This window comes from Syngnathus acus, chromosome 4, assembly GCF_901709675.1.
Source record: "Syngnathus acus chromosome 4, fSynAcu1.2, whole genome shotgun sequence".
Classification (NCBI taxonomy): Eukaryota; Metazoa; Chordata; class Actinopteri; order Syngnathiformes; family Syngnathidae; genus Syngnathus; species Syngnathus acus.
The window spans coordinates 527,096-541,633 of NC_051090.1; the positions used below are offsets into that span (position 1 = coordinate 527,096).

Sequence of the window (14,538 nt, forward strand, 5' to 3'; positions counted from 1 at the left end):
AGCTCTCACAGTAACTTCCAAGAGATTGATATCTTTGTAGCCACAATTGAAATCTTGACTCCCATGTCCAAAGGTTTCTGTGGCTTTTTATTGTTGGAAAATCAGTGCTGCCGTATTTCATAGGAAGGCTACCATCAAATTGACTCTCCCATATTTATCAGCTTCCGCATCATCACTCTATATACGTACGTACAATACTTGGGCGCTGTATTGCAATCGTATTTTTCTCTTTTATTTGTTCCCAAAGGGTGACAAAGGTCCGCCCGGACTGCTCGGTTCTGATGGTTTTCCAGGTTTGCAGGTAAGATTCAGTCTGTTCCTAAATGCAATAAATGAGTCACTTAAGGAATGTCTTAACATTTGCTTCTTTGAGTTTGGTCATTTTGTATGTGGTGTGGCTTCTTTCAGTGAAATAGTGCGGTCTCTGTAAAATGTGATATGCTTTGAGATCAAGGTGAAAGAGGAAAGGCCAACTCTCTGCTCAGGGTCAAGGAGTCAATCTAGCATAGCATTGGAGACCTGCGCTTGCAAAAAGACACCAAGTTCAAGTCTGGTGCAATGGTTTCGGATTCGCCTATTCGTGGTTTTGATGCCGATGATGCACACAATACGATGTGTGTCCAAATTCAAAATGAATCTGTACAAATGTTACAAGTGAGTAGGCTGGCTTGGCATCCATTTCTTTTTGAAGCTTTTTTTGGTCTGTCCATGAAGGTTGTCTGTCATTTTTCGTCTTTCCATCCACCCTTGTTAAAGTCCACTAAGGTCACGTTGATGGCTAATAAACAACTCACTTGGAGTGAGCTGCAATTTGCACAGTAGCAAGGTCAACCTTTTTTCTCACCTATTTGCCAAGTCTGTGATTGACTTTGTCATCTGTGCTACACTGATACAGTCATTTTATGGAAAGTGTATCTCCTCAAAATGCATTTGCTTATTCCATTCTTAAGGGTCCGAAAGGTTATCCAGGACCACCTGGGCTGCCAGGAGAGCGAGTAAGTATGGATTGATGCAGTATTATGAAACTCAAGATCTAGTATGGTATTGTACATATTGTCATAGCTAGTTCAGGAAATGATTGTTGCATCAAGTCAGACAAAATGCAAACGTTCTTTTTCAATCATGTATTCATGATCATGAATGTAGATGAAGACTATTTCATGTCACTCTCGGTTGAGTGAAAACAGAAGGAGAAGTCTTGCAGCAATGTAGCGGATAGGTTGTCTTGCTGGAGCCTGTCTGGAATGAACAGTGCTTTTTTTATTCCACTTTTGCCAACACTCATTTGACTTTGTTTCTCCACTTTCACTTTATCCCTCCATCTAACGGACCTATTCACTGTTCACTGTTCATTCATGAGCCCGTTTGTCTCCTTCCTGCAGGGCGTACCGGGACTTCCCGGGGAAGTGGGCTCTGCAGGTTACCCTGGCAGGCAGGTGCAGTGAAAAATACCCCCGAAATATGCTTCTATTGTTTTTGAGAGCCCAGCAAAAAAAAAAAAGAAAAGATGGCTTCTCATAGTAGATCAACAGTGTATAGTATGAAGTTGGGAAGAAACCTCTTTGCTATGTCTAAGTACCGCAAGACAGTCAAGAATACAACAGGCTTTACATTGGTTTATGGATTGGCAAGTAAACCAGATGTTTCTTTTAATCATTATCAGTCGTGACTCGTTGTTCTACTGTGTATATATAGAATGATTGTGCAGATCAGTGTTTAGTTTTGACTCCACATTTATTGTTTGAGCGTTTCCAACGTCCAAACAAAGTTCTCATCAGCAGTCTTTCCGTTGTCACAGGGCGCCGCTGGCCCAGAAGGTAACCCGGGGCCCAAGGGGGTTGCTGTAAGTATTCCTAGCTCCTCCTCATATTCTGTCTTCAGAAACACTTCATTTCCTGGAAGGATTAGCACCGTGTCAGACCTTCAGTCCTGTTCCAGTTTGTTTTCAAACAACAGCGGCTGCACAGTTAGTTTTCAAACAACAGCGGCTGCAGTCTGCATGTGGGTGTTCAGGCTTGAGGACAGATAGATAGAACACAAAGCAATGCTGAGGTGGGACCACTAATGGGGGAAATGAAAACAGGATGGGCAACTTTATTGGGACTTCATGTAGGTCAGCCACTCCAACATTGAGCGCAATGCTTCTCAAATACTTTCTGTTATGCGCCCCCAAGAAGAATAAAAAAAAAAACAAAGTTCATTTATCATCATAAAAACACCCCTGGATAACATGCTATCCTAAATGAGCATTCATTAATACTTACTAACATGTTCCCGGGCTCACCTCGGCATCGCAGCAAAAAATGAATAGCATGCATCCCTTTGACAAACATGTATGCCCTTCAATCAATCGATATAGATCGACAGATGCAAAGTTAGCTGATTTGCAGAATGAAATCCTGACTTTTTCTGAAAGTATTCTAACATGATCTGATTGTTATCGGACAATTTGCAGGGTTTTATTGGACCTCCTGGTATAGCTGGACCACCAGGACTGGAGGGGGAGAGAGTGAGTGATCTGAAGTTCTTGCAATCAATCAATCCATCAAATCGTAATCATATTTTGTACTTTCGACTTATTTTGTAGGGCATATCTGGCCCTCCTGGAAAACCTGGTCCCAAAGGAAGACAAGTAAGATACTATTTCATTTTGGATTCCTTATCAAATGTGCGTGATGCGATGAAAGTACACGGATTTTTCCACGGAGGCAACTTTTCTAATTGTCGTCTTTACACGCATGCATAATCATCCGTCCATACAATTGAACGTGAAGGGTGTGCTGGGTGATGTCGGTGAACGGGGAGCGACTGGTCCTGATGGCAGTGAGGTAAGAACGGCTGGACATGTTACCATGGCCAAGAATGATTCAAACGCTGCTCATATGCATGACATACTATGTTTAATCCAGGTTGATGATTGAAATGTCTTGATAAACTTGAAATGGTAGGAATGCAGAATTTGCAAAGTACACTGTCCTGTTTATTTAGGATGTTGCTGTGATGTTTCACAGGGGCCTGTTGGTGGGACTGGTATTACTGGCTTTCCGGGCCTCGGGGTAAGTACGCGTCTTGCAATCTTATCACGATTTGAATTGCATGACTCTGATTGGAATCCATACTTCATTCCTCTTTTGGCAGATATGTACTGATGCTTGTAGTACATGTTTTGTTAGCGTTTGTGATGATGCTATTTGCCTTGCCTTCAGAACTTGGCTCCTAAGTGATGATGATGATGATGCTATTGCACTTGCCTTGAGACATGTTGGGTTGATTCCTCTTTGCGTTTTGTGCAATAGCATAAACGCTGAGTCACATCTTAGCCATACCTTGAAACCATTTGGTGTAATCATGCTGTACGTGAAAACCAAAACACTTCCCTAATCCGCCTTTTGATGTGATTCCTATTTAATCAATTCTACGCTTGCTTGAGTGAATTTGGCTCTCCTAAAGGAGTTTGACATGTAAAACACACTTTCGTTTGCTAGTGTCAGTCCCAGCAGTGTGGTGTTCATTCATTGATTGAAACCCAATCAGACCAAGCAAAACAGAGCAGCAAGTGTTCTTTCTGGAATGTATTTGATGTGTGTGCCAGTGTGCGATGCTCAATGTCAGAAAATGAGCTGACGGGAACAAGAACTGGATGTTTTTCTTTCTGGCCCATCTGATGGGTTGCAATTTGTACAGTATGTCCTTCCTTCCTTCCTTCCTTCCTTCCTTCCTTCCTTCCTTCCTTCCTTCCTTCCTTCCTTCCTTCCTTCCTTCCTTCCTTCCTTCCTCCCTTCTCTCTCTCTGTAGGGTGACCCGGGCCCCGAAGGTCCTCGAGGATTGCCCGGTGTCGTCGGGCCAAAGGTAGTTAACCACGCAATGATCATTCAAATCCTTCTGAATTTGAAATATTTCATGCTTCGATTGTATGAAATGGATCCATTTGTTTTTGGACTTTTCATTGCTACTCCTTTTTTTCCACATCATTCATCGTTTGTTTTGTTGTCCTCTCTGTGTGGCAGGGACCAGCCGGACGAGCTGGCCTGCCTGGATTGAAAGGTGATAAGGTGATCTCAATATTTATTATTGTGCTAGATTTCCTTCGTGGCTCATCTCATACTCCACATAAGTGAAAAATATCCCACCCAATTTGACTTGGTTGATAAAGGTTTCAAAATGAATCCTGAACGGTGCCTTGCAGTCAGCTCTGGCTTCACTCGTTTCTGAATGATGCTGTGAAATTTAGGGTGAAGTGGGACAACAGGGTGAACCAGGAGAGATGGGTTTCCAAGGTGATAAGGTATGTATGTATGACAATTGAGCTCACGGAACTTTGCTTTGTATTTCATCATACGTTTTGATCCGATAGCTACTGTGGTCGCTCATGCGCGTCCTTGTGCTTGTGTATTTCAAGGGCGTTCCTGGTGCATCTGGTTCTCCTGGGCCAAGAGGAAAACCTGGACCACCGGTATGGTTGACTCAGTATGTCAGTGTGTGTTATTCACGTTTGGTTTGTGGACAAAGCTATGGAAACACAGCATCTGGGCAAATTTGGACAGTTTGTAAACAAAAGTTATCAGTTTATGGTTTGCAGTTTACACCCTTTGATTTGCTCAGTAGTGACAGAAACAAGGCAAGAAAGAAGAAGAGGAACACATTTAGAAGGAGCAATTTGTGTTCATTTGGAGAAAAGAATACTAAAAGCTGAACTTTCCTTATTTCAGCAGGCATAAGGCATCATTTTTTTTTCACAAATTCATCTTTCCAAATGCTACTGTCGGACAATACTGGAATAGAGAATACTCCCCTCGATACGACCATCCTCCATCCATATTTGTCTGTCTGTCGGTTTGCACCTATGACAGCTTGCAAAAATCAGTCAAATGTTTCAATGAACTCTGTCTTTTCCACAGGGTAAAATTGGAGATATTGGACCACAAGGCTCACCAGGGCCTCCAGGCCCAGAGGTACGTTTACATTTGTTTCTGGTGGACAACGATTGAAGGTGGAAAGATATACAGCAACATTTGGATTTACATTTGTAACGTCCAATGTGGCTTGTCCAAGGGAAGTCTGAGGCTAGACTCAAGACTGACCTAAGCCAATAAGTCATGTGACCTATTAGTGTCCGCAGTGGCCAGACTCTATAGAAGCACAAAGGAGATTTCTTGCTATTTGCAAATGTATGTAAACAGAACCGAGCAAGCTGGATTCCTACTCGGCTATTTTGTAGGGTTTTCCAGGAGATATCGGAGTGCCTGGGCCAAATGGGCCACCCGGACCAAAGGTATAGCACCATCTTTCTTCTCTGTTTCTGTTTTAAAGTCACCATACCAAACCAAAGCATAGCATTCATTCAGTGTGTTGCATTTCAGGGTTTGCAAGGTGCTCAAGGTGTCCAAGGCCCGATGGGACCACAAGGAACGCAAGTAAGACAATGCAATGCAATGCAATGCATTGACTCGATGACTTCATACAGTAGATTTTCTCTGTCATGATAAATGCAAAAGTCAAAGTTTCCATTGGGGTATAGTAGTGTGAGGAAAGATAAATATCCGATAGGACAACCTGTCTTGTCATTTGGAACACGTTGAGCCGTGTGAAGTCATGAATCACATTGGGTGCTTCTAAAAACAAAGCTGAATGCTTTCCTGGCCGCTGAACGTTGCAGCGTCCACAAGACTAAACAGTCTCAGTATCAGCAAAAGCACATCTGTTGCGGTTTCAGCTCTACAAAATTGTTGATGATACGCACGCGACATACTATTATGTTTCGCTACCATTTTTAGAAACCCACTTACGTATATTGCACAATGCAAGCCAGGTGAGCGCGAAAGAAAGCCAGCCCTTTTGTAAGATGACTGATGCGATGCTTAAATCTGGGTTTATTTGAAGACGTGACAAGCGGGGCGTGTACTCTCGCAGCATACCAACGTGAGCCAACCGCCTCTTTATTCTACCAACTGAATTTGCTCCAGAGATTACGCCTGTGGCGTTGTTTGTTTTGATGGACATCATCACTTCATTGACTGTAATGTGTGTTTGCAGGGTGACGAAGGACCACTTGGCCTATCCGGCAATCCCGGTCCAATTGTAAGAACTATCAAATGATTGGGAAAAACACAACTGTACTATTTTCACTCTGGATGAGATTCTTGCAGGTGTAGTTTGTAGCATGATGTGTTCTGAATGGTTGCGTCACTCTTCTAGGGGCGACCTGGAAGGAAAGGCCACCTCGGTGAACCTGGACTAGATGGTCTGCCGGTGAGGCCATTTGTTTGTGTGTGTGTGAGAGAGAGAGCCCCGAGCTACGAGCAGGCAGGCCGGCCGGATGCTTGCGCTCGAGAGAAATGTTGTAATTGCAGGAAGCTAATCACTTTGCTGCTGTTTCCTTCTTCCAGGGAGAGAAAGGGGACAGTGGAAATGTTGGAAAAATCGGAGCACAAGTGAGTTGTTGCTTTCTTGCGAGGACCACAGTAATGAACTCCTATCCTCTTGTGCATTTTCATGAACGCTTGGCAGGGTTAGGGTTATGATTAGGAATTCTCACTTGGCTTGGTTTGTTCAACTTGACTGTTTGCATAAATGCATATGCGTTAGTGCAGTGCAATTCAGATGACTTTACCAAAGTGTAGAGAACATTCTATCTTCCCGCAGCGGAGGCCCCTTCATCTTCATATTTGTCTTCTGCACGTTGTAGGCAACTAAGCCAGGCCACCAAGCTGAACTTAGTTACTGGAGTATGAAAGGAGCAAAGTGGTGAGAGAAGAGAGAACATTTTGAAGCTCTAAACACATGGATGGAGGATCAGATGATGCCTTTACATCACATCCAGAAATAGAGTGGATGAAGAAAAAAAACCTGTTAAGCAGAGACACGTCAAGTCAAACGCAGTTTAACTGTGGGGAGTTTGCCGCTTTATTCCATTTTAAGCCTAAAAAAAAGCAGGTGAGCGCTGAAATGTCGTTCATGTCAACCTAGTATCTGCTTTCATGTTCCTGTCAGCGAGTCACTTTGCACGCTGATAATGTATGTGCATGAGAAACACGTTGCCAAGGTTAGTGCTCATAAAGTCTGGCAAGAAGTTCCCATCTCATAGATTGTGTCATTAAAAGCATCTTCTACAACGGATCACTTTTTGTCCTAATTTGCATCCCATCCCTGGCCGCTGTCTTGCTGCTTTTCTTGGATCCGAAAGAAAATCCCCTTGAGTAAGTGCTTTTGCCTAAATCTTGGCCGTCTGTTTCTTGTCTGACTCCGTTAGTGTGCTCAGTTCTTTCGATGCTACTGCCTGCTTCATGCTTCAGCTCACATTCACTCCAGCACTTGAAGTCGTCGTGCAATATGAGAAGAGGCTCTGCGCTTATGAGAGAACCATTTCAAACATTTTGATGGAGGTTCCGTGAGCCGACTGTGTCGAGCCATGACTTTTGACTTGATTGTGGTCTTGTGAATCGATTCATGAATGAAGTCAACATGAGTTGAGTCAGATGTTGAAATGAATTTGAGTTGAATACTTGACACTTCATGGGTCAAATGGCTGCCTTTTCCTTGAGAGCAGCCCCACCTCACCTCAGTGCTTCCATGAGCGACCTCTTGCATTCCAAGTGTCATAAGAAGTTGGGAAATAACTCTTAGATGAGGGAAGAGCCGACGCTCACGCTGGCATAGCCTAAATGTTTTCGCTCTCTCTCTCTCTCCAGGGTCTTGTAGGCCTCGTAGGAATGGCCGGCGCGATGGGAAATCCCGGTGAAAAGGTAACCCGTGTTTTTAGTCTTATGTTGTCCATCAGCATCAGTGAGCCTTGTCATAGAGGAAGCCATGCCTTCGATAAACAAACCAGCTCCAAAACAAGATTCCTGCCCCCCTACGATTGGCTTCCAGGTTATGGATTAGGGTTCATGTTTGCTAGCAGGAGAAATGACTCAACACATTTGAAAAGTTCTGCTTCAATAAAAGGTAGGCTCCAAGCCTCCACCATAAAGCTCCCACCTGCACCTTTTGATTCCGAAGCACAGGACATGTGTGTCAGGACTTGTTCTGAAGCTCCTCTGTTAATTCTCAAGCATCAAACCTTCCCCTGGTTGGCTCTGTCAGCGCCAATCCCACCTTGACGGCGTGGAAATTCCTTTCATGTCATACAATAGGTGGGAATTTATTTCAATAACATCTGGAGATTTGAAAAGCCTTCAATCACGATTTGACACACAATGTTGAAGGGGTAGACGGATTTCAGAAGGTGCTTCATTTTGCAAAGTGTGCTGTTCACCTCACTGATTCAGCAGCGTGTCACCAACTGTTTTGTCCGTACATGCTTCCAGCTGTCGCGCTGACCCTCTGAACTCCTCTTTGCTGAGAAAGGATGTAAATCAGTTTCTTCTATCAGTGCGCTCATCGCATAACGATCTCTGAGTTGTTTTTTTTGTTTTTTGCTGTCCCCCCCTCAGGGTGACCGTGGTCCAACAGGTCCAACAGGTCCAGCAGGAGAGAAAGGGCCACGAGTGAGTATGAATTCATCATTTTGTTCCAGCGGTAATAATATACAAATCCATCCCTCATTGTAATAAAAAAAAAAAAGGCGATTTTCTTTTCAATGGTGTGTGTGGATAATGCTTTGTGGTCATCTTTTGTCACAATAGTCTTTGCAGCGCAAAGCTGCTAACAGCAAAATGCGTTCCCTATTTCTCCATGAGCCAAAAAGAAATGAACAATTTAGCCATGGTTCTGCTGTAGTAGAGTGCATCTCATGCGTAGTTGTGTGGAGAGTAGCTTTGCTGCATTGCTCACAGCCCGGGACTCTCTTAGTAAAGAGTCTGGGCACCGTTCCTGACCTAGTTGGATGGAAGACTTACTGAACCATTGCTGACTGCTCGTACGAGGGAGGGAATAACCAATCTGGTGGCTGAATGATTCAAACATTACTTGTGCATATGGAAGGAGAAGTTTGAATGTTTTTGTGAGATCAAATGCGGAGGGGCAGGTGAATGTGGATACTTTGAACACCTGTGGAGCATTCCGTTTTTTTATTTTATTTATTTTTTTATGTACGACATGTAACCTTCAATAGCGTTTGCTTGACTGCAGGGATATCCAGGGTTGCCCGGGGGTCCCGGGGACATCGGCATGCAAGGTACACCTGTAAGTGCCATATCCTCACTTCCGCTAGTTTGGCTTCTTAGCGTTCATATGTATGTGTGTGAATCAATCGGGGTTTTTTTAAACCTACAAAAAATACTCTGGAATAAAACATGTTCAAAACGTGTTTTTTCTTTTCACATCATGGTATTTTCCAAACATTATTGCTACGTTTTGTTTTGTTTTGTTTTCCCCCGCCGCAGGGTCCACAGGGGCAGAGAGGAAGTCCCGGCAGTGGCGGTACAAAGGGCCGTAGGGTAAGAACTGCAGTCTCCACAATACATTGAACTATTCATCAATTCGCCTATTTGAGGCAAAATGTAAATTCTTTCATCAAATTCGACATCATGACACCCTTAGGGGCCTCGAGGTCCTGATGGCCCAATGGGAGAAGCAGGCCCCGAGGGCGCCAAGGTAAACATTTGTTTCAAAATGTTGACTGTCCCTATACAAATGTATTTTTTTTAAATAGTTAAATAAAAATCAAATCCATGTTTTCGTTGTGTCATTGGCACAGGGGGAAATTGGTGATATTGGCTTAAAAGGAGAACCAGGATTTCTAGTAAGTAACACTCTTGAAAATGTGAGAGATGCAATGGGAAAAAAGCAATTGTGTGCTTCCTGATCCTGTAGTGTGTTGCACTTACGACAAACAGCACAGCACACGCACACACACACACACACACAGATAATAATTCTTTTTAAGCAAGCAGTTTAAAGGGCAGACATGTTAGTTATACTGTGAGTTATGCTGTGAGTGACCTATCTGACACTTTAGAAAAATAGAAACATAGAAAACAAATATGAGATTACTCACTCAAAAGATGAGTGGCTGATTTGTAGACTTAGCTCACAATCATGATGTTGTGTGTAACTTGGCACTATACTGAGTTCAGAGAATTGTTGGATGGATGGATGTGAAATTTCTTCAAAGACTTGTTTCTCTATCTGTAGGGCAAAGTTGGCATTCCAGGAGAGAGAGGACACCCTGGCAAGCCTGTGAGAAACATTGACTTTCTTCACAAATGTGTGTGTTTTGATTGCGCAGTAAAAGACAACAAATGGCCATTGAGTTATGGCCTACATAGTCAGCAATGTGAAAACGTTCTTTCCACTGATGAAGCGCAAAATGCCTGCAGCCGGTTTGATGACAAACTGCAGCAACTAATAAATTCATTCTGGGATCATGTCATTTCAAAGTATCACTTTCAAACAAGGATCTGATCGTTTTCACCTGTATCTGTTCCGATTTTTCTGCCTTAACTACTTCTGAAGTCTGTGTGCAGCATATGAAAAAACGATTGTTTTTATTTTGAACGTATAAAAGATATTAATCATGCTTTTCTATGACAACAAAAAGTTCAAAGTCCTATCTACAAATGGGATCATTTGTGCTGTAAACACAGTTCCATTATGCTTGGTTAGATAGCGCCCTCTAGCGATTGGAAAAACATCCCTCATTTGCCCTCATCTGTCATCATTTTCAAATGCTATGAATGATATCATCACCTTGCTGGTTTGACATTGACGTAGTAATGATGAATGCGGTTGTGGTTTGACTAGCTCACTTTTCCATGATCACAATTGACGAACCACAGCGCATTTCTCCCCTCATTCAACTAAGTGAATGTTTCTCAATCGACATTGCTCTGACTAATGCGTCGGCTTCTCTGTCAATGATAGACGGAGTACTGTTTCAAATTAGGGCCCTGTCTCAGCTTGGCAACACAATGTCGAGACTTCGACAAAGAGCCTCCCTCTTATATGGCAAGAAGGGCCGCCCGCCCGCCCGCCCGCCCGCCCGTGTGGCGTTCCCATGCCATCAGTTAGCATCAGGCCCAACTGAAACCTCCTCCTCCTCCTCCTCACCGTCATCACCGCCGGCACCACCGTGTTTGTCTTTTTCTTCTGTCTGATGGCACAAGCTAATGGTGATTGTGTGTCTTCAGGGTAAAGCGGGTATTCCAGGAAGTAGCGGGGAGCGGGGACCCCAGGGTGCGCCTGTAAGTAGGCCTTCTTTTTTCCTATTAGCAGCAATGATGAGAGCCATCTGGAAACTCTAATGACGCTTTGTGTTCATGTGCAGTCAGATGTTAGCAGCGTCGCAAGTGCCTTGTTTTCCATTGGTTTTTGTTTTGCGCTCTGCATTTCTCACACGTTCTGACATCCTACTTGAGTCAGGCCTGCCGTGCTCCGTTTTTTTTTTTTTTTTTTAAATCTTCCTGGAAGTCAGCCGAACCCTGGGGGAAATCAAGAATGTCAAACAATCAAATATTTGTCAGGGTGTGAGCTTTCCATAGCGCAGGAGGAGGGAGGTATTAGTTATGGGTCTCATCTTGCTTCTGTTGACGTTATCGGGTTTCCACAGACGTAGTGGGGACTGTTTGTTTGGCGCTTGCCTGTTCGACTTGTGTATTATGTCTGTACCCAGGTTTACGTCAAAGGTCCCGAGCGAAGTCTTTTACAATGTTTGTTTTCTTGTAGGGATCCAGAGGACCTCTTGGAGAGGCAGGACCGGATGGAGAGCAAGGGCCTGATGTAGTTTTTATTTTTCTCTCTCGACTATTCTTCCATGGATTCAGTATTTGTTGACATTCGTTTTGAATGCTTATCTTTCTCGATTCCCTTAGGGTGGGCCTGGTGTCGAAGGGGAACCGGGTGCCGTAGGAGAGCCAGGCTTAAAGGTCTGTGTTATTGCAAGAATAACATGAACAAATATTTGAAAATTCATTCCGTCCGTAGCAATCTCGAAGGCAAAAGCTCTTATTGAGTCCAGCACATTGTTGAATGCAGGTAGGACTTATTTTTGTGTTGGGCCTGCCTCCCTCCCTCCTCTCCATAGGGTGATAGCGGGCCTCCGGGAGCTGAAGGAGAGCTGGGCCAGGATGGTATTACAGTGAGTACATTTAGTGAGTGGATTTGTCACACGACTAACCTTTCCATTATTTGTGTTGAACCGAATCAGACTGGTTATTCCTTCCATGGCGACTTTGCTATGATGTTGTCAACTCTTTTGTTTGTAAATGCTTTTAAATGTTGTATGTTTAATTATGTGAAGAGCATGAGTAACCTTATTTGTAAAGAAGTACATATAGATAAAGGCGCCTTGCCTTGCCTTGCCTTGCCTTGCCTTGCCTTGCCTTGCCTTGCCTTGCCTTGCCTTGCCTTGCCTTGCCTTGCCTTGCCTTGCCTTGCCTTGCCTTGCCTTGCCTTGCCTTGCCTTGCCTTGCCTTGCCTCGCCTCCCCTAGTAATCTTAATTACCGTACCTGCATTTTGCTGGCAGTATTTTCCAAATCATTTTGCATCAAAGAAAGATATCATATTTGGAGATCAGAAGTTTAGCAAAGCACCACGTCAAACAGCCGGTGATGGCAATGCACATAACAAACTTGGTGATGCCTGCCACACAAATCCTGACGCCTTGCTGGGTGTGACATATGTTTGTTTCTATTCACAAAGTGTCTGTCGCTGAATTACAATGTGTTGCCGCTTGTGCAAATGATGACTGATGATGCATGGCGGCTGATGTATTTGAATTGTCATGCCTATTGGTATCATATCATTTTTTAGGGCCCCCCTGGTCCGCCTGGTGAAGATGGCCCTCAAGGGAATGATGGACCCAAGGTCAAGAAATCAAATCAATGAATGAAATACTAATGAAAAGAATATATAGGCACCCTCATTCTAGTCTTTGCTATGTATTACAGCTCAGTGTTTTCAATGAGCCACACTTAGTCTTTGTCTTTTTTTTCAATCAGAAAATGTAGTTCAAGTTTGATGCCTTAATGCTATAATACAATGAATATCACCACAAAGCAATGAGTAAATCACCTCGCGAAGGAAAGAGATCAAATGTCCTGCAAAGCACATTATTTACAGTAAACAAAATGTTTATCTTCACTTTGAGACGTATCAAATCGATCTTCTCCTTAGCTCATTTGACTTTGCTCTGGGCTCTATTTCAGGGTGATCCTGGTGAGTGTGGACAAGGAGGAGAACCCGGGGACAAAGGGATGGAAGGAGACCCTGGACCTGCTGGGCCACCTGGACAACCAGGGAAACAGGGCTTTCGCGTAAGAAATGTAGATTTGTCAGGCCAAGTTAAATAATGCCACTGTGCCCCAGCAGAGGTCACCCTTCACTTTGCCTTCAAATATTGAGCAAGAAATTGCAGTGCTCCTGCTCCTGCTGCTCCTGCTCCTGCTGCTGCTTGATCCCTTTGGAGGTCTCAGCCGAGTGACCCAAAATCATTCAAGCAGACGTCGTTAATATTTCAACCGTGGGCATGCAAAGCCCTTTCAGACATTTCTTCTGCGATTTGTGTTGTTTGATGAGTTTGTTGATTCTGTGTCTCATGGTTTAATACAGGGGCCAGAAGGAAAGCCGGGGTCCCCGGGAAATAGGGGACGAAGTGGAAAGAAGGTGAGAAGATGACTACTAACAAGCAGCCAGCCATTCCTGTGCCTTTTTGGGTGAAATGTGATGCATAGAAAAAGTGCGCCTGCCTTTGCCTAGGGTGAGAAAGGTCCTCCTGGTCTTGGCGGTGAACCCGGAGACCGCGGCGACATTGGCCCAGCGGGCGAGGCGGCGCCAAAAGGTGCCAGAGGAACTCGAGGGCCTCCTGTTAGTTGCCACTTCTCTTCATTTGTTTAGGCTGCTCATTTACACTGGATTTGCTGTGCACAATATTGTCCCCCAATTACTGAAACGTGTATTAGTGTGCAGTGTGTATAATCCTGATACCATTAGCATAGACTATATTGCAACCATAATTAACTTATTCATTATTTTACTATTATAATTATTTTATGATATATTTAAAAAATATATATCTAATATTATATACTATATATACACATTATAATTTTTTTATTATCTACCGATTGCCAGTCTTGAGTGGTATAAATACTCAACATTTGTTTCAGGCTTGAGAGAGTAAGAAAATAATAGGAAATTCCAGGTCTGAAATCTTTTTGCCCAAAGCCATTTCGAACATGTTGTGATAGGTGCAGAGAAAAGATTTATCTGCCCATCGTAAAACCTCGGCATGTGCGTGTTGCTGAAGCCACGGTTATATTTAGCTAAACCGCAGTACAAAAAGACCGACCCGACCGCTATTGCTGTGAGCCGCGGTTTATTTTTGTATTCTTTTTTTTCCCCTCCCCCCCAACTTTTTAAGGGTCGGCCTGGCATCATGGGAATGGATGGGCAACCGGGATTGGCAGGATACACGGTGAGTTGCTCTCATATTTGCTCAGTGTGCAAACACGCACACATTGCCTTGCAAAGATCTCACACGGCCACACAATTAGAAGAAAAATGTGTGAAGCTGAGGAAAATGTAGTCTGGATTGTGGCTCCATCCCTCCTTGTCTTATCAGCAGCATTGGTTTTCCAAATAACCTCCATAAGAACACT

At 43.7% G+C, this 14,538-nt stretch overlaps 1 protein-coding gene across 1 annotated transcript in view; it reads left to right on the top strand.

Annotated features, from left to right (window-relative positions):
- Window positions 1–14,538, top strand: part of LOC119121807 (collagen alpha-1(XXIV) chain) — a 36,087-nt gene that overhangs the window by 14,452 nt on the left and 7,097 nt on the right. The window contains exons 8-41 of the mRNA XM_037249744.1: window positions 248–301; window positions 951–995; window positions 1,383–1,436; window positions 1,799–1,843; window positions 2,456–2,509; window positions 2,588–2,632; window positions 2,775–2,828; window positions 3,012–3,056; window positions 3,796–3,849; window positions 4,008–4,052; window positions 4,232–4,285; window positions 4,400–4,453; window positions 4,899–4,952; window positions 5,219–5,272; window positions 5,361–5,414; window positions 6,034–6,078; window positions 6,196–6,249; window positions 6,387–6,431; window positions 7,689–7,742; window positions 8,433–8,486; window positions 9,070–9,123; window positions 9,324–9,377; window positions 9,481–9,534; window positions 9,638–9,682; window positions 10,075–10,119; window positions 11,070–11,123; window positions 11,605–11,658; window positions 11,751–11,804; window positions 11,963–12,016; window positions 12,692–12,745; window positions 13,087–13,194; window positions 13,490–13,543; window positions 13,637–13,744; window positions 14,301–14,354. Of these exons, the coding sequence (XP_037105639.1) occupies window positions 248–301; window positions 951–995; window positions 1,383–1,436; window positions 1,799–1,843; window positions 2,456–2,509; window positions 2,588–2,632; window positions 2,775–2,828; window positions 3,012–3,056; window positions 3,796–3,849; window positions 4,008–4,052; window positions 4,232–4,285; window positions 4,400–4,453; window positions 4,899–4,952; window positions 5,219–5,272; window positions 5,361–5,414; window positions 6,034–6,078; window positions 6,196–6,249; window positions 6,387–6,431; window positions 7,689–7,742; window positions 8,433–8,486; window positions 9,070–9,123; window positions 9,324–9,377; window positions 9,481–9,534; window positions 9,638–9,682; window positions 10,075–10,119; window positions 11,070–11,123; window positions 11,605–11,658; window positions 11,751–11,804; window positions 11,963–12,016; window positions 12,692–12,745; window positions 13,087–13,194; window positions 13,490–13,543; window positions 13,637–13,744; window positions 14,301–14,354 (1,863 nt within the window). The remainder of the gene's footprint in view (window positions 1–247; window positions 302–950; window positions 996–1,382; window positions 1,437–1,798; window positions 1,844–2,455; window positions 2,510–2,587; window positions 2,633–2,774; window positions 2,829–3,011; window positions 3,057–3,795; window positions 3,850–4,007; window positions 4,053–4,231; window positions 4,286–4,399; window positions 4,454–4,898; window positions 4,953–5,218; window positions 5,273–5,360; window positions 5,415–6,033; window positions 6,079–6,195; window positions 6,250–6,386; window positions 6,432–7,688; window positions 7,743–8,432; window positions 8,487–9,069; window positions 9,124–9,323; window positions 9,378–9,480; window positions 9,535–9,637; window positions 9,683–10,074; window positions 10,120–11,069; window positions 11,124–11,604; window positions 11,659–11,750; window positions 11,805–11,962; window positions 12,017–12,691; window positions 12,746–13,086; window positions 13,195–13,489; window positions 13,544–13,636; window positions 13,745–14,300; window positions 14,355–14,538) is intronic.